The sequence below is a fragment of the Loxodonta africana genome, chromosome 1, assembly GCF_030014295.1.
Source record: "Loxodonta africana isolate mLoxAfr1 chromosome 1, mLoxAfr1.hap2, whole genome shotgun sequence".
NCBI lineage: Eukaryota > Metazoa > Chordata > Mammalia > Proboscidea > Elephantidae > Loxodonta > Loxodonta africana.
This window is the reverse complement of record NC_087342.1, coordinates 196,397,754-196,416,728: the sequence shown is the minus strand read 5'-3', so window position 1 is coordinate 196,416,728 and position 18,975 is coordinate 196,397,754. Positions and strand designations below refer to the sequence as shown.

The window sequence follows — 18,975 nt, the reverse complement described above, 5'->3', positions numbered from 1 at the left end:
CAGTTCTACTCTGTCCTGTAGGGTTGTTATCAGTTGGAATCGACTTGAAGGCAATGAGATTTTTTTTTTTATTATTGTTACTTATTAATCCTTACCTACAGGAATTTTATTTTATTTTTTTTATGATATATCCAATATCAAACATGTAATTTCATTATTGTGAAGAGAGGTATATACTTTTAGAGAAAAATACAAAGATAAAACATAGTTGTAGAGAAGACAGCGTGATGGAAAATAATACATTTTCTACCCAGAGTATATAGTGGAATGTACATTCTTTTACTGTTTGACTGTTTGGATTATAGAGAACCTTCTGGGGTTTTTTTGAGAGGGGGATAGAAATTTTGAAGATTTTATTTAGAAGCGACTTGTGAGCTTTGACGTCTGTTCTTACAGTAGACATTTTAATTGAGCCAGGGACTGTGTGTTGAGGCAATCTCTGATCTTCAGCAATTTATACTGGAAAAAAGTATTTTGGTGCCAAATCTTATAGTCTTGCCTCTGTAACCATCTGCATGATTGTGTATTGCCTAATTTCCTTCCGTAGCAGCTGCTTCTATTAAAAAAAAAAAAAAGTAGGTTGCACTAGATAACCTTTGGATTTCCTTAATCCTATAAATCAGAGCTTCTGTGTTTTTAAAATTTCAGAAGGCCAAGGTCCTCACCATTATAACTGAGCTCTTTGAGCCTTTGTAACAAACCAGCTAGCCAAATTATTAAATAAAATGAAAGCAAACAACTTTTCTAGATATTTCCAGAGCGTATTTCAGGAGCACAAACAATTTGAGACTAGGATATTATATAAGGAAATCTTAGGAAATTAGAGTGGGACATGGGACATTTGGCTGGAAAACCTCTATAGTAAGGTCTAGAATAATAGCTCTTTATCTTTTCTGGATGCACTTTGCTAATATGGTGAAACCTATGGACTCTGCCTTAAAAATAAACAAACAAAAATCAGTATAAACAATAATACTCAAAATTTTGGAAGTAGCATCCTTCTTTAACTGGAAATTTGTTTTTGAACAGAGAAATAAATTTCCACTGAAATAAGTTATAACCAATGAAGCAAATACATTGTACCAAGGGAAATAAGTAAATTACACCAAAATGATGTAGAGATGGAATACTTTAGTTGTTTAATTCTAGGCTGCCATTCATTACAAGACAGCAATCAAATAAATAGATTTTTGGGAAATAAAGGTATTGCCACCATATAAAATAGTCTGATTGATTTTAAGGTATATACTTATTTTAAAACTTTTAAAATCTGTTTCTTAACATTTTCTGTAAAGCATTGTCTCATTTACTTGAAAAGAAAACGATGGTTATTTTCTAAAAAAGAAAAAGGATGGGTCTAAAACCATCAAACAAGACCAAAGTACATTGTTTCCAAAATAAATTCTAATAAAAAGGTTGTTTTTCACAAAGCAGTGCACAAATTTTCTTTTATATATCATTTATTTTTATTTTGTTTTGATAACAACGATTGCTGAAAACCCTCATTCCCAGAAGTATGCAGTAGTGGAGGAAATTAAAATTCACATAACTTGCTCTGCTAGACACAGATAGTGATGTCAAGGGAGGTAGAGCCCCCTAAGACTCTGAATTGAAGTCATGTCTGGAAGTTATGAATTGTTACTCTGCATTTGGCTAGTACAAGCAAACTTGAAAAAGAGTTCTCCAGAGATTTTTGCTTGCAGGGAAATTGAGAAGTTGTCCCTCTCTATGCTAGCATTCAGAGAATGTGTCCATTATTTCCATTTCTAACCTCCACTGACATGGTGGTCGCTCTACCTTTTCTGTATCTTAAAAAAGAAAAATATTTACTCATTTAGTTGACCAAAAATAATTACTATTAAGTAAACCAAGTCTCCATTAGATTCCTCTTTGAAATTATCCTGTGAGTTGGTTTTTCTTTTCTCTTTAAAAACTCAGACTTCTCCATGAAGTATAAACACATCTAAGACATCATCAGGAAAACTAGTGGGTTTCTGTGTAATAGCGGTGATACTAATATTTTTCTATTGCTTCTTGATACCTATTTGGAAAAGCCAGTGATTAAGGTCCATCTGATGATGTTAACAACTTGCATGGTTGTCTTTGCCACTGGTGTTTTGCATTTGTAGAGAGTCTTGATCCGTGATGACATGTGAATCTATTTTTTTTCCACTGGAAAAGCAAAACCAGGCATGTCACCAAGGATTTTAGGTGCTCCATCTGTTAATAGAGTAATAAGATTTTTTTTAACAGAAAAATTTTGCTTCACCATTTTCAAAGACTTTTTAGAAATTATTTATTTATTGTGCTTTAAGGGAAAGTTAATAAATCAAGTCAGTCTCTCATACAAAAACTTCTACACACCTTGCTATGTACTCCTAGCTGCTCTCCCAGTAATGAGACAGCACACTCCTCCTCTTCACCCTGTATTCCCGGGTCCATTCAACCAGCTCCTGTCCACCTCTGTCTTCTCATCTCGCCTCCAGAGAGGAGTTGCCCACATAGTCTCACATGTCTACTTGAGCCAAGGAGCTCACTCCTCACTGGTATCATTTTCTGTCTTATAGTCCAGTCCAATTCTTCTCTGAAGAATTGGCTTCAGGAATGGTTCCAGTCTTGGGCTAACAGAGGGTTCAGGGGCCATGACCTCCAGGGTCCCTCTAGTCTCAGTCAGACGATTAAGTCTGGTCTTTTTATGAGAATTTGAGGTCTGCATCCCACTGTTCTCCTGCTCCATCAGGGATTCTCTGTTGTGTTCTCTGTCAGGGCTGTCTTTGGTGGTAGCTGAGCATCATCTAGTTCTTCCGGTCTCAGGTTGATGTAGTCTCTGGTTTATGTGGCCCTTTCTGTCACTTGGGGTCATCTTTACCATATGTCTTTGGTGTTCTTGATTCTTCTTTGCTCCAGGTGGGTTGAGGCCAATTGATGCATCTTAGATGGCTGCTTGTTAGCGTTTAAGACCCAACATGCCACTCATCAAAGTGGGACACAGAATGTTTTCTTAATACATTTTGTTATGCCAGTTGACTTACATGTCTCCTGAAACCATGGTCCCCAAACCCCCATCCCTGCTACCTTGGCCTTTGAAGCCTTCGATTGTGTTCAGGAAACTTCTTTGCTTTTGGTTTAGTCCAGTTGTGCTGATCTTTCCTGTATTGTGTGTTGTGAAGACATTTTTGGTCTCAGAAATTTACCAAAGGACACATAAAATGGAAAGTTTTCTTTGATGATATCTGTGTAGTTTCATCAAGTATCTTGGTCAAAAGAAATGGGATAACCTCTTCAGAAACTACTCTAAAATATTAGAAGAAACACCTTTATTTTGGAGTGCATATTAGTGTCCTAGGGGTGTCACAAGAAATTACCACAAATCTGGTGGCTTAAAACAACAGAAATTTTTTCTTTCACAGTTCTAGAGGCCAGAAATCCCAAATCAAGTTGTCAGCAGGGTTGATTCCTTCTGGAGGCTCTGAGGAAGAATCTGTTCTGTGCCTCTCTCCTAACTTCTGTTGGCTGTTGGCAGTTCTTGGCATTCCTTGGCTTGTAGATGGATCACTCCAGTCTCTGCCTCCATCTTCTCATGGCCTTCTACTTTGTGTCTGTCTCAAATCTTCTCTTCCTTCTCTTATGAGAACACTAGTCATTGTGTTTAGGACCCACACTAAATCCAGGATGATCTCTCCAAAATCCTAATTTTATCTGCAAAGACCCTGTTTCCAAATAAGGTCACATTCACAGGGGGTAGAACTTGGATATATCTTTTGTGGGGGGGAGGGGGGAGGGCACTATTCAACTCACAACAGAGTGGATAACCATCATTTTTTCCCCATTAGACCCACAGCTTCATTTCCTTCATTTTCTCTAAGCCACAAATCAGCTCAGCCCTTTCTTTAGATATACAGCTTTACCAAGTCCTCCCCAATCAGGGAGCTTCTTTTACTTGGCAAGGAGATGAGCATCCCTTGTAATCTACTTTAGCTCAAAGCTTTTGTATGAGAGCATATGTAAGTATTGGTAAAATTCCAGATTTTCAAACTTAGCTTTTGTTCATAAGCAAAATTCTACCTTTCCACAATGTGCCACGTGACCTTCAGCCTGGCTGACTTCATGCTCCCAATGGCAAGTGCTTGCAAATGGGTCCCACTGTATTCAGCAATGAAAAGAAAGCCAAAGGAAAAGTTAGGATCGCTGTACTTTCTTTTCTTGGATATTTTCAATTTAGGCTAGCTTTGAGATAGGTGTAGATTACCAAGAGGCTAAATGAAGTTGAACCTTCATAGTCCCATTCTTGGCCAGGTCTAGTATCTAACAAATTCTATAAACTTCAGGGTCTACAAACCTAGATCAGTCCTTGTCTGATATATACATATGGAAACCCTGGTGGTGTAGTGGTTAAGTGCTATGACTGCTAACCAAAGAGCTGGCAGTTCAAATCCACCAGGCACTCCTTGGAAACTCTATGGGGCAGCTCTACTCTGTCCTGTAGGGTCACGATGAGTTGGAATCGACTTGACGGCACTGGGTCTGGGTATATATACATATACATATTTTTTTTTTTCTCCACAAAAAGTATGTTCTACATGACAAACTAGGAAGTAGGATAGAAGCACTAAACATGTTATAAGGGCAATTAACATTGATGTCCCATGAAACCATGACCCTAAAACTCCAAACCAAGGAACCAAATCCCATGAGATGTTTGGTTGTACATAAGTAGACTCAGCAGCTATGTTTTTTTTTTTTTTTTTTTTGTCATTGTTGTAAATATGTCTACCACACTTTTGGTAACTGAACTTTTTACAGGAGTACAACTTACTGATATCAGTTATAATAATTGACTATGCAACCCAGCCCTTAATCAATGTGATTTTTTCATCACTGTAAACTGAAACTCAGTACTCCGTAAGCAATAACTACCACCACCATCCCCAATCCCTGCCTTTCCCCTCCTTCCCACCCCTGCTAACCATTAATAAACTTTGGTCTGTATACATTTGCTTTTTCCTGACTTTTTATATAAATGAGGCCATATACTATTTGTCCTTTTGTGATTGACTTATTTTACTCAGTGTAATGTCCTCAAGCTCCATCCATATTGTAGCATGTGTCAGGGCTTGCAAGTGGCCATCCAAGGCCCAACAATTGGCCTCTATTTGCCTTTAACAACAGAGGAAAGGGGGGAGTCAGGACTAGGAGAAGGAAATGGAATACACTGCTAATTGCCTCCATGAACAACTGCCTCCTTTGCCATGAGACCAGGAGAACTGGATAGTGCCCAGCTACCATTACTGAACATTTCAAGCAACGATTCTATAGAAGAATCCTGATCAAAAGTGGGGAATGCAGAACAGAATTTTAAATTTTCATGAGTCCAGAATTACTGGAGCCATGGAGGTTGGATGAACCCCTGAAACACTTGCCCTGAGATAATCTTTAAACTTTAAACCAAAAATATTCCCTGAAGTCTTCTTCAAAGAATAGTTTAGCTTAACTAGTAAAGAATATCTTCCTTGAGTGTTGTGCTTTTTTAAGATCTACTATATAGGATCAAATTGACAAGAGCAACTTGAAAAATTAGATAGGAACCTTAGGGGGCAGCGAGTTTATATTGAGGGAGGAACAACTTGGAAAAGGCGGGTGAGAATGGTTGCATAACTCAAAGGATGTAATCAGTGTCACTGAATTGTGCGTATAGAAACTGTTGAAGTGGTGTATGTTTTGTTGTGTATACTCTCAACAACAACAAAATTAAATTAAAAAGTATATTTTTAATCATAATGGCCAGAGTACTTTCTTTTCTACCAGTAGAAATCATTAGATATGGTGGCATAATGATGATAATCTCGCACAATAGTATGCATACTATGCCACACTAGCCTAGTAATTTGAGATAAAAAAGAACTTTCAAAGTTCCAGGAAAGAAACTAATATGTTTGTGCCTGGGTGAATATACACCTCCATAGCATTGCATTTACACTTACATCAATATTTCATTTGGTGAAGCCCTTTAGATTTGCTGTAGATAATTGTACTTCATGAATTATTCATATGGTTCTTTTCATAAAAGCAATGGAGTTCGTTCCAGGACAGATTAACCTTTATAACGTTTAAGAGCTCAAGCTCACTGATCACACAAACCTGGGCCTACATGCCCTGGTTCTGCCACCTACTAGCTGCGTGACTTCATTTTCCTCATCTCTGAAGTTGGCGTAATTCTAATACCTATCCCTTAGGGTTGCTGTGATGATTAAATGAGAGACTGTGTGAACTATGGCAAAGAGTAAGCATTCAAATATGAGCTACTATTGTTTATGGGTAATAAACTCTTTAACTGTAAGAAAGGTCTTTTCCAGATGTTAGCCAAGAAATCTAAATTAGCCTCTGATAATGGAAGTTCCAAATTATTCCAAGCATGGCTAATATTTTCGCTCTGGGGAAACACAAAATAGCTTTGAGAATAATGCAAAAATGTTTAGAGCTATCTGGAAAAAGGGAAAAGGCTTATTCCTTGTTGCTCTGGAAGGCAAAACTAGTAACAATGAAAGCAATTTCCAAGAAAGTAGGTTTAGATTCCATATACGGAATAATTTTCCACCATTTCCCAACACAGAATGGCTATCTGGCAAGCTCACAAGATCTGTTCATACAAAGCCTTGATAAAACAAGGTAAGGAATGTCAAAACACTCCCTTTTCATTAGCCAACACTACTTTATAAATCTAGGTTTTATCACCTATGTAAAACTTTAACTTCACAGTTGATGATTAATTTATTCAAGTTCTTGTTATATTATTGTAAAGTTGGTTTAACTTTGACAATTGAAAGGATAGTTTCACATGGCTTCTTGTTCCTAAACAGGCTTTCATTCAACTTATAGAAATTGTTTGAGTGTACACATTATCCTTAGTTACTTCCTTTAAAAGCAAAATAAATCATTTGAGAGGAATTTCGATAAGTATGTTACTTCCCCTCCAATTTTAACATTGCAACTATGCTTCTAAATCAAAATATGAAAACCAATTAATAAACTCTGGTCCTACACATAGTGAACCTAAGACTTGTTTTTTTTTTTTTTTCATTTATTTTTAAACATGATTTTCAAATTGTGTGCGGCTTCAAGTACTATCTCTGGCCTATTTTTATCAATCTATTTCGGTACAGATATCACTGCTTCCGTTTTCCTTCCTGTGTCATCTAGGACACCCTGCTGGAAAGGAATGAGTGAAATGAACGTTTAAACTGTCTTGATGTTATTAATTACTTTTTCAGATGTTTCATAACAGGAAAGTGGCATGCAATCAACAGTCTAAAATACTAACATCTTCAAGGACATTAGATTCTCGGTGTTTGTTTAAAATTGTTATGGAAGGGAGTAAAATCGTGCTTTTTTCATAAAAACGTGTCTTTATGTGAAAGGGTGACGTAGTATACGGCATGGACCCTCGCTGAATCTTGGGGTTTTTAGTTGTGGAATAAAATAGCTTTTCCAAGGAGAAGGTAGGTAGAAAGGTTTGTTTCCCTGATGGCCACAGAAAAATTCTGAAAACCATTTATAATCTATGTGTGTCCGTATTTGAGGCTGTGTGTACTGACACAGAACCCTACCAGCTGTCTGCACATGACAGGTGATTCCATCAGACCAGTAAAGGCAAAGCTTATTGGAAGGAAAAGAGAAGCAGCCTAGGGAGTTACCATGTATTTGGATGCTAAATGAGTAAGATTCAAATTTTGTGTTTTGGAGCTATGTAAATCAATTTGTATCTTATTATCATTTTCTATTTTCTGTCTCACAGATATTAAACAGTGTGGTTATTCTTAACCCAAATGTTATTTTGAACTTATATAATATTTACATTTCAGCCTAAATATCGAATGATTTATTTGTTACTAAGTAAGCAAAGAGAGAGTAAGTAGACAAAGACATAATTTAATGACTATATTGGCTAAGACTGGACAGGTGCCCTCTTTTTCATGAGTTGAGTCATGAGAGTTGGCATGCCTATGGCTGCCAGTGAGGGTGGATGGCACTGACAGGCTGAAGACAGAGCAAAGGAAGAAGAAATAGAAGAGAAATAAAGGAAAATGATAAAAGGAGGTCAAGGGAAGCAAGGGAAAAGTCGGGGTTGGGGTGGAGAGGAAAACAAAGGAAGAGAAGAGTTTTCAAAAGATAGAGTGTATGGGCTGCCACCAATAGTAATCATATAAGATAGTGATTCATGTATCTTTGCATTTTAGAGCAATGACATTAAAAAAAAAAAAGTGGGTGAATATGGGGGACTTTAACCATTTTTTTTTCCATACAAGATTATTAAAAAACTAGAACTCATAATACTCTCTACTCGCCTTTTGTCTCTCTTCTAATGTTTTTCATTGTGCCTGAACTGGTGAATGTTTCATCATAGGTTAGCCCTAGTCTTTCCATGGGATCTACTTGTCTAATATTACCAATATTAGTGAAAAAAATTAATATACTTTTTAAGGACACCTATTCATTCAATTATTCACCCATTCAACTTTCATCAAAGGACTACAATGTGGAAGGAGTTAGAACTGAAGGAGGGGAAAGGAATGTCAGTGGCCCCTTTGAGGGGTTGGTGTCTGGCAGATGAGATGAAAAGGCTTAATACGTGGGTAAGATAGCAAGACTCCTGTGTATTCCGTCCAGCCAGGTCCACGTGTGTAGTTGCCATTTATGTTGTTGAAAAAAGGTATTTGCAACGAAGAAGTTGTTGGTCTTGCAAAATTCTATCGTGTGATCTCCAGCATCATTTCTATCACCAAGGCTATATTTTCCAAGTACCAATCCTTCTTTGTTTCAAGCTTTCACATCCCAATCACCAGCAATTACCAATGCATCCTGATTGCATGCTCCGTCAATTTCAGACTGCAGAAGTTAGTAAAAATCTTCAATTTCTTCACCTTTGGCCTTAGTGATTGCTGTGTAAATTTGAATAATAGTCATATTAACTGGTCTTCCTTGCAGGCATATGGATATTATCCTATCACTGGCAGCATTGTACTTCAGGATAGATCTTGAAGTGTTCTTTTTGATGATGAATGCAACACCATTCCTCTTCAATTCTTCATTCCCAGCATAGCAGATCATATGATTGTCCAATTCAAAATGGCCGATACCAAGCCATTTTCAGCTCACTAATGCCTAGGATATTGATGTTATGCGTTCCATTTCATTTTTGATGACTACCAATTTTCCTAGATTCATACTTCATATATTTCACGTTCCAACTACTAATGGATGTTCACCACTGCTTCTTCTCATTTTGAGTCATGGCACATCAGCAAATGATGGCCCAAAAGCTTGACTCCATCCATGTCATTAAGGTTGACTCTACTTTGAGGAGGCAGTTCTTCCCCAGTTGTCTTTTGAATGCCTTCCAACCTGAGGGGCTCATCTTCCAGCACTGTATCAGACAATGTTCTGCTGCTATTCATAAGGTTTTCACTGGCTAATTTTTTTCAGAAGTAGACTACAGGGTCGTTCTTCCTCGTCTGTCTTATTCTGGAAGCTCAGCTGAAAGCTCTCCCCCATGGATGACTCTGCTGGTACTTGAAATACCAGTGGCATAGCTTCAGCATCACAGCAACGCTCAAGTCTCCACGGTATGACAAACTGATGGATTGACACGGTGGCTGCAACAGTGGGCTCAAGCATAACAACGATCATGAGGATGGCTCAGGACTGGGCAGTGTTACATTCTTTTGTACGTAGGGTCACTATGATACAAAACCAACTTGATGGCACCTAACAACAACTACGAAGGTAGCAAGGATGTCATGGATTGAATTATGTCCCCCCAAAAATGTGTGTATCAATTTGGCTGGGCCATGACTCCCAGTATTGTGTGCTTTTTCTATGTGTTTTAAATCCTGCCTCTATGATGTCAATGAGGGAGGATGGCCAGCGATTGTGTTAGTGAGGTAGGATTCAACCTACAAGGTTGGATTCTGTCTTGAGGCAATCGCTTGAGATATAAAAGAAGCAAGCAGAGAGACAGGGGATATTATAACACCAAGAAAGCAGTGCCAGGAGCGGAGCGCATCCTTTGGACCTGGGGTTCCTGCGCAGAAAAGCTCTTAGTTTGGGGGAAGATTGATGAGAAGGCTGACAAAGAGAGAATGCCTTCCCCTGGACCTGATACCCTGAATTTGGACTTCTAACCCTCTTTACTGTGAGAAAATAAACTTCTTTTTGTTAAAGCCATCCACTTCTGGTATTTCTGTTTAGCAGCACTAGATAACTAAGACAGAATCTGGTACCGAGAGAGTGGGGTGCTGCTCTAACAGATACCTACAATGTGGAAGCGGTTTTGAAGCTGTGAATGGATAGAGGTGCAGCAGTGACAGAGAATCAACAGCAACAGAACCAGGAGACCAGTGAGAGACAGCACTGGGGCCAATCCAGAGAGCAAGAGAGCTGAGTGCCTGTGCGCCGGAGGCTTCCTGGTGGAGTGGGGTGCCTCTAGGCACTTATCAGTGGAGCTACAGAGCTTTGGAACACTTGCCCCAGCAGGGCAGATGCTGGTGTGAGGCCAGAGGAGCTGAGAGGCCAAGAAACCAGGAAGCAGAAGCTTAAGAGAACACAAGAAGCTGAGGTGCCTCAGTCTCAAAAGGCATGCCCACAGCTTCAGGGGTTTCAAAGGGTGGATCCATGGCCTCTGGTGTTTCTAAGAGTGACATTGCCACTAAAATGGAAGAGAATTGTGCCCCTAAAGCGGAGGGAGCAGAGTTGCTGTCCCACTGGGCCTGGAAGGCAGAGGTGAAGCCCAGGGCTGAGGGGCCTCCAGTCAGAATCTGGAGAGTGTGGCCAATACCTAGAGTCTGGAGGGCAGAGCTATTGTGTAAATGGTCTCAGAGAACAGAGGGTTATTTTCAAAGCCTTGAGCGGTGATGTAATGTGTTCTGCTGACATTCTTGGTACCTGTTATCCCTTCTTTTCCTCCAGTTTCTCCCATTTGTAGTGGAAATATCTAGCTTGTGCCTGTTCTGCCATTGTACTTTTGGAAGCAGATAATTTGTATTCTAGATTTCACAGAAGAAGAGGAATTTTCAGATTTTGGACTTAAGACTTTTGCTATGATATGATGGGGTGAATATGTTCTGCATGTTGCAAGGATGTGATTTTTTGGGGGCCAAAGGGTATAACATCATGGATTGAATTATGTCCTCCCAAAAATGTGTGTATCAGTTTGGCTGGGCCATGATTCCTGGTATTGTGTGATTTTCCTATATGTTCTAAATCCTGCCTCTATGATGTTAATGAGGGAAGATGGGCAGCTGTTGTGTTAGTGAGGCAGGATTCAACCTACAAGATTGGATTGTATCTTGAGGCAATCTCTTGAGATATAAAAGAAGTGAGCAGAGAGACAGGGCAACCTTATACCACCAAACAAAGCAGTGCCAGGAGCAGAGTGTGTCTTTTGGACCTGGGAGTCCTGCACAGAGAAGCTCTTAGTCAGGGGGAAGATTGATGAGAAGGCCAACAGAGAGAGAAAGCCTTCCCCTGGAGCTGACACTCTGAATTTAGACTTCTAACCCACTTTACTGTGAGAAAATAAACTTCTCTTTGTTAAAGCCATCCACTTGTGGTATTTCTGTTATAGTAGCACTAGATAACTAAGACAAAGGTCATTCAATGATCTACTTAAAAGTTTGGAACTAGCTGTTTGCATGGAGACCCAGTGAAGGTTTTTAAGCCCCCAACCCACCCCAACCCCAGGGCCGTCCAGTAGACCCAGTGAAGGTTTTTAAGCCCCTAACCCACCCCAACCCCAGTGCCGTCCAGTCGATTTCCAACTCATAGCGACCCTATAGGACAGAGTAGAACTGCCCCGTAGAGTTTCCAAGGAGCGCCTGCCGGATTTGAACTGCTGACCCTTTGGTTAGCAGCCGTAGCACTTAACCACTACGCCACCAGGGTTTCCCATTTTTAAGCCCAGAGAGACGTTATTAAGACTCTGCTTGGGTATGATAATAATGTGCAGAATAATTTGGAGAAGGAGACAATGGGATGAGCTAAAAGGGCTGTTTTAATAGTAGAGCTAAGACATGATCCTTAGCCCAACTTGTGGTGGGCGATGGAGTACAAAGGAGACAGCAGGTAGAGCCCTATGGAGGTGAAAATGGAAAGGTTCTGCAGCTAATTATGGACAGAGAGGAGGAAAATATAATACCTGGCCCTTTTTCAGGAAGGCTTTTGCAACTGAGAGCTCAAAGTAGATACGAAAGAGAGGAAATTTTTAAAAACACGTTTTAGATCCCCGAAGAGTGTTTAAGTATGAATAAATTACTTATTTTTCATGATCATTTTAAATAATGGAAAAAAAACCGTAATTACGGATTGAAAACTTGTTTATGAGGAATTTTAGCTAGATCAATAGGTCGGTCATAAAGGTAACATTTAACAATAACAACAGCAAACACTAGGAAAGTAGAAGAGAATAAAGGTTTTTCAGAGGAGGAGGAACAGAAACCTTTTTTGTAGTTTTCATAAATTGTTTGTTTCTTAATCTACAAACAAGGGGGAGAACAGCATGGTGGTTAAAAGGAATGTAATTTACTCTGAAATTCTATTCAAATCCAACTTCTGGCACTTAGACAACTTACTTAGCATATCTCTCAACTTCACTTTCTTTATACTATATAAGATGCAGATAATAATGACACCTGTCTTGCAGGGTGTGTGTGTGTGTGCATGCGCGAGCACACGTGTGACAGAGAGGAGAAAGGGAGAAGGGAGAAGTGAATTGGATGAAATACTTAAAGCCCTTGGCACAGTGCCTGGCATGTTGTAAGTAGGTCCTCAATAAATGGTAGGTACTGTTTTTATTCACAGCAGTAACATTTAACAGATCTGTGGTAGATGCGTCTTTTGGGTCCTGAAGGGTATTTTGATACAGCAAGAGGTAAATTAGGCATTGGATTTTAGATGAATGAAGAAGCCATTACAGAGCACACAGTCATTTTTTAACTGAATACAAGAGGTAAAGACTTTCTTGTCAGCTGCATTGCAGTTTTGCCTCAGGTTCACTGGTTTTTGCCAGTTTTAACGCTGAAGGTGAAGGGGTTAAGAAATGCCCTTACTCCTGTCGCTTGAAGTAGAGATTATCAGATGGAAACAGGAATTGGAAAAAAAAAAAAAAAAGGCTCTACAGTAGCCTTTTGTTTCCTAACCAAGACTGCTTGTATCTATATTAATGATTTGAGAACACAGTTCGGTAGTATAATATCACAATAACAAATGGCGGGGGGAGCAACAAACAGCTCCCTGCCTCCAGCGTGGACTGCAACAGCTCAGGCTGGAATTGCCCACGGTTTAAACAATACCCTGAGTCACAGCTTCTAATTGGAGAGCCGGGCAGCCCTTCATGGGAGAGACCCCGCCCTCCCTGTGTGAATCGCCGTCCTAGGGAGGAGGAGCTGGCGGACGCTAATGAGCGGAGTTGCCTGGAGAGACAGGAACTTCATTCCCTTTCTCTGTGTCGGCATCGCAGAAAATTATGCCCCTTCTCTCACCATGAACTGGCTCTCCAATTCGCAGGGAGTTGTACTGACTGCCTACCACCCCAGCGGCAAGGACCAGGCCGTAGGGGGCACCCATGCCAAGGGAGGGGAGGAAGCCACCTCCAGGTAAGCCCTGGCATTGGAACGCCAAAACAAAACAAAACCTTCTTACATGCTCCAGGAAAAAAGTAACAGGGAAGTTGGTCTGGGGAGAAGGGAACAATAGGGGCACATAGAGCCTAAACTCCAGCAGCTGCAGAAATGTGTAGCATGGGTTTTACGTGCTTTTGGTCTCACCCCTTCCAGGTCTGAAATAGCCCATATGGTTACTGGGGAAGGCGGGGAATAACGAACTGGAGGTATGGCTATCAGACTTGTTGCTTAGCAGGTGCAGGTGCAAATGCTGAAAGATCAAATGACTATATTTGAAACACTTCCTAAGAGGTGGAATTCTTGAATGGGCTCAGGACACAGTAATTGGAACTGTTAGTTGGAAAAGTCTGCCAAAACGCAGGGAGGCGGCTCACTGTATGAGCTGTTGTTGTTGGAGTGGTGTTTTTTTTTTTTTTTTTCTTTCTTCCTTCTTGCTGAAAGCAAACCTCTTAGGGAAAAAGCTCAAGACACTGGCCTGTGGCAGTATGTTTCACAATCTTTTGTGTATGTGGAATTTTTTTCAGGCTTTCAAAAAGGAGTTTTGGTAAGGAGGTAGTATTCGGCTGCCCGAGTGAAAGGTGGTTAATGTTAAATCGTTTTATAGGCGCAGAGGGCAAATGTTCTATAGGCAACTGAGGCGCAAAGAGTACCTTTCTCTCTCTGTACTTTGCTCTGTTTTCCAAGGGCTTTTTTCCCTTTCTTTCTGTCCTTGATGATATTGCCACTAGCAGAACATTTTTACCTCCAGTCTTAGATATAAACTGTAAATATTGGCCTGGAAGCTTAGGAAAGCAAATGCTAACCTAAGAGCCTAGGACCCTAGTTCTCAGTGAGCGCGCGCATTTCCTCCTTGATGTTTAATGTGATAATAAAGCCTCCTTTGTTCTGATGTGACTTATGTCTTGCCTTAAGCTGAGATAGATAATGCCCTCTTTCACTTTGTTTTAAAAATCCCCAAATACGGGGGAGGGTAAAAATCAAAGGAACGACTGTAATACTCTGTGTTAGACCCTCTGGATGACCTGAACTGTTTTCTCACATAGCAACCTTAGCATGTATTCCATTGACTTGATTCATTTCCAGAGATAAAAGTGAATTGTTACTTGTTCTCTAGCTGTGCTAGCATTTTACATGCTGTTCTTTAAAGGAGAATTAGCATGTTTTCTGTGAAAAATCATAGTGTTTTCATCCGTTTTTCTGTAGATCAAGTAATATATTAGTAACCCTTTAGGAGTATGGAGCCTGAAACAGCAACCTCATAACTTGATTTCCAAGGGCAGTCACAGTACTGCCAGAATTATGCAAACTCAGCACATTCTCAAATGACTTTAGGCTAGGGTGGCCTGAGGATCTGAATCTTGGGTCTTAGATAGTAAGAATTTGAAGGAACATTAGGAACTTTTAGTCCAAACCTCTCATTTTCACCTTGAAGGTCTTAAACCCTGGGGATTAAATTGTTGCAAAGTCTGTAGTTCTCTAGGCCTGGAGGTTCCTCATCCTGTGTTTGCAGGTCTGCAGCTTGTTATGGGTGTCCTATACTTGAGTGGATTGAGAGAACAAAAGAGAGGAACAGATCCTTCTCAACCCATGCTAAAACATGTTAAAAGGGGCAGGGCTGGCAGCTGCCCACACAGTGCTCTCTATGGGGACTGTAGCATCAGGTATGCTCCCAAATGCTGCCCGTTCCCCACCAGCTGCCATATTGCTTGCACATAAAAGCAGTTGCCTTGGAGTCAATTAAGACTCATGGCGGCCTATGTGTGTCAGAGCAGGGCTGTGCACCACAGAGCTTTCAGTGGCTGATTTTTTGTAAGTAGATCGCCGCCAGGCTTTTCTTCTGAAGTGCCTCTGGGTAAACTTCAACCTAACCACCTTTCAGTAGCAGCCTAGCACATTAACCCTTTGCATCACCCAGGGACTCCATCCTAGGGACAGAGTTATTTTATTTGACTGAACAAGATGGGAGCCTGGCTTGAAGGCTGGGAGGGAAGGCAAGAAGAGTGAGGAGGGGCAGTGTTCTCATTAGCTTTTAGCCTTACAAAACCCAAGCCCATTGCCATCCAGCTTACGGTGACTGTATAGGACAGAGTAGAACTGCCCCATAGGGTTTACAAGGCTGTAAATCTTTATAGAAGTAGACTGCCACATCTTTCTCTTGTGGAACGGCTGGTGGGTTCAAACCATCAGGCTTTCTTGGTTAGCGGTCAACTGCCTAACCACTTTTTTACCCTTAAGCATGGACTAATTTATCAGATAAGCTTATCATTACTTTGGGAGGAACCTTGTTTAGACTTGAAGGGTTGAGATACTGGAAACAGGTTGGATGGAAGGAGGAGAGGTTTGAGAGTCAGATGAGGTGGGTAATAACCAAATAATCATGGTGATGGGAGAGGGGTGGCCGTGGTACAAAGGGCTTTGACTCTGGTTGGATTGGTCAGCTGGTACTTAAGCTTTTGGGCGGTGGCTGCTCCAAAGTGCAAGGTGATGGTTGATGCCTTTTTTAGAAAGCTCTTAATGCAAAAACAAAACAAAACGAACAAAACTCTTAAAAGAGGCAAAGTTAGATACCTGGGCTCCCTCTGCCTGTTTAAAAGTGGCCAGAGAAAGTGCAGAAGTCTAATTTTGCTTATCATAAGGTTTTGTGTTTTCTAAGTAATATGTACTTTGATGAACTATTTACTCAAACATTTAGTTCAATAAGATTAATATATGTATCATGCCTTTTAAAAAGTGTGAAGGACTGTGTATATGATTTAAAGCACACATAGAAAGTGTTTATGATTTTTAGCCTTGCCTGTCCAAGTCCTTTTTGTTGTTTTGGTCTTTTGAACAGCTGGAATTTTAGGGAATTAATATTTTCATAAGTAATCCGTTAAAGTTCCCTTTATTCCATTCCATTATCCCTCTTTATCAAGACACATTCATTGAATGCCAGATTAAGGAATTCCCCCCCGCCCCACTCCTGGTTAGAGCATCTCAGATATTTGAGGAATTCTATTTCCATTTTTTTTGGGGGGGGTGAGTAGGTAAGGTTACCTCCTCAACACATCAGGATTTAAAGAAATAATATTAACTTTAGTTGTTGACTGACTTGTACACAGCCAAATGTTCCTAAAGGAAATAACTTTTTCTCTGAGTAGCTGTATTTATAAGGGTTTATTTACATGTTAATTTTCAAATGGATTTCTTAATATTCCTTTTGAAAAGCAGTTTTTCAAAGAATACTGTGTTTTATCTATTCTTATTGTTATCTCTTGATTTTGCCATTATTTTAAGAAATATCATTCTGATGGTTTTGTATCTTTTTTTTTCTCTTTTGGTAAATGTTAACTTCAAATGAAATTTCCCTTTCTCTTAGATCTTTTCATTCTTTAACCCAGCTACCTGGGTGAGATATTTTTTGTCTTCTATGAATAAATTAACAGTTTCAGTGTGTAAGTTCTTGTTTTGTTGATCCCATTTGCCTTTGGTATTGGGTAAACAGAGCCAAGAGGGAACCAAGAAGCACCATGACCTGTTGACATAGCCTTAAATCTCTGGGCTTTCAAGTTAGTCTGCCTGCCTTCACATCTTGTTTTCCAGTGTGACCTTGGACGATTTACCTCTCTGTCAGTTGAGCTTCATAATAGTACTTACCTCATTGGGAGGATTAAGTGGGATGATCCATGCAAAGCCCATAGAACAGTGCCTGGTTCATAGTTAGCTGTTGCTTTCCTAAACATTAGATAAAGAAATTACTGATCTTTATAGTATATTCTTCCTAGTTTCAGGAGCATTTTCATCAATATAATTTTTTATTTGTTAAGAAATATGGCCAAACTCCATGTATTTAGAAGTACTGTAACTCAAAATTCACCATAATGTAAAAGTTCAAGCCTTTGAAGTTTGAAAGACCTTGGAATGTTCTTTTGGTCCATGGCAACATTTATGATTTGAGTTAGTGACAGCAGCATATAGCAGACCTGCCCAGGGGTAGTGATGGGCCAAGCTAAGGTCTATAAACACGTGCTTTTATGGCAAGAAGGAATGTGGGTGGGTCCTTTTTGGCAGACAGATTGGTTGCTGCCTCCATGCTTCCTCCTCTTCCATTCAGAGCTTCTACTGTCCAGTGTGTCTAAAGGAAGAGGGCTGGCATCTTCCCAGACTTAGTTTAGCTCTAGACTTTTCCAAGTCTCACTCATCAGTTCTATGAATTCAGTCATTCCACATGTAATTATTGAGCTCTGGGTTTACTATGTATCAGGAGTCCTTGAATGGTTTACTCACCTGCTAAGAAAGAAAGGCCTGGCAGTCTACTTCTAAAAAATCAGCCATTGAAAACCCTATGGAGCCCAGGTCTACTCTGACACACACGGGGTTAGCCTGAGTCAGAGTTGACTTGATGGCAACTGGGTTGGTACTGTGGGTCAGGTAGTTTTCCAGGTGCTGGCGCTATGGTGAGGAACAAAACAGATACCTGTGTTTATCTGGGGTTGGGGGGGAGGGTGGTTGGGGGGGGTGCTGCAGAGTGGAAAATAAAGACCTGAAGCAGGTGAGGGGAGTGAGCCGCACAGATACCTCGGGGAAAGATTTAGGGGAAGAGCTTTTCAGGCAGAGTGAACAAGTAGGGAGTATAGAAGCCTTTAGCTTAGATCAAGCCACGGAAGAGCAAAGAGGTCTGCCAGGTAGGAGGAAACAAGGTTGGGCAGGCAGATCTGCTAACATTGCAGATCATTTGAGAACTTGGTTTTTACTCAAAATGAGATGAGAAGCCATTGGGGAGGGTTTTGAACATAGGAGGAACAGAGCAGGTTTAGGTTTAAAAAGTCGCTCTGATTGCTGCATTGGTACGGACTTTAGACATTTACTCAGGGGGTTAAGGCAATGGTGACTTGGACTCGGGTATTAGTAGTTATGATAGTAGAGATGGCAAGCCGTGAAATAATTTGTAATTACCCAGAAACCCAGTGCCTTCGAGTTGTTTCCGACTCATAGCGACCCTACAGGACAGAGTAGAACCGCCCCATAGAGTTTCCAAGGAGCACCTGGTGGATTCGAACTGCTGGCCCTTTGGTTTGCGGCGGTAGCACTTAACCACTATGCCACCAGGGTTTCCCAATTAGACCAAAAAAAAAAAAAAAAACCCAAAACAAAAAAACAATCCGGTTACCATCGAGTCAATTCTGGCTGAGAGCGACCCTGCAGGACAGAGTAGAACTGCCTCCTAATAGAGTTTCCAAGGAGCACCTTGTGGATTCAAACTGCCGACCCTTTGGATAGCAGCCATAGCACTTAACCATTTCCTGATGCTTGTGAGATATGA

At 40.4% G+C, this 18,975-nt stretch overlaps 1 protein-coding gene across 3 annotated transcripts in view; it reads left to right on the top strand.

Annotated features, from left to right (window-relative positions):
* The first annotated feature begins 13,443 nt into the window (after nucleotides 1-13,443).
* ARHGAP18 (Rho GTPase activating protein 18) overlaps nucleotides 13,444-18,975 on the top strand; it is a 155,253-nt gene continuing 149,721 nt past the window's right edge. For 2 of the 3 annotated variants that reach the window (XM_010593409.3, XM_003404023.4), the window contains exon 1: nucleotides 13,444-13,646. In XM_010593409.3, coding sequence (XP_010591711.2) covers nucleotides 13,450-13,646 — 197 coding nt within the window. In that variant the 5' untranslated portion in view covers nucleotides 13,444-13,449. The remainder of the gene's footprint in view (nucleotides 13,647-18,975) is intronic. The other variant, XM_023558010.2, reaches the window with a different exon arrangement.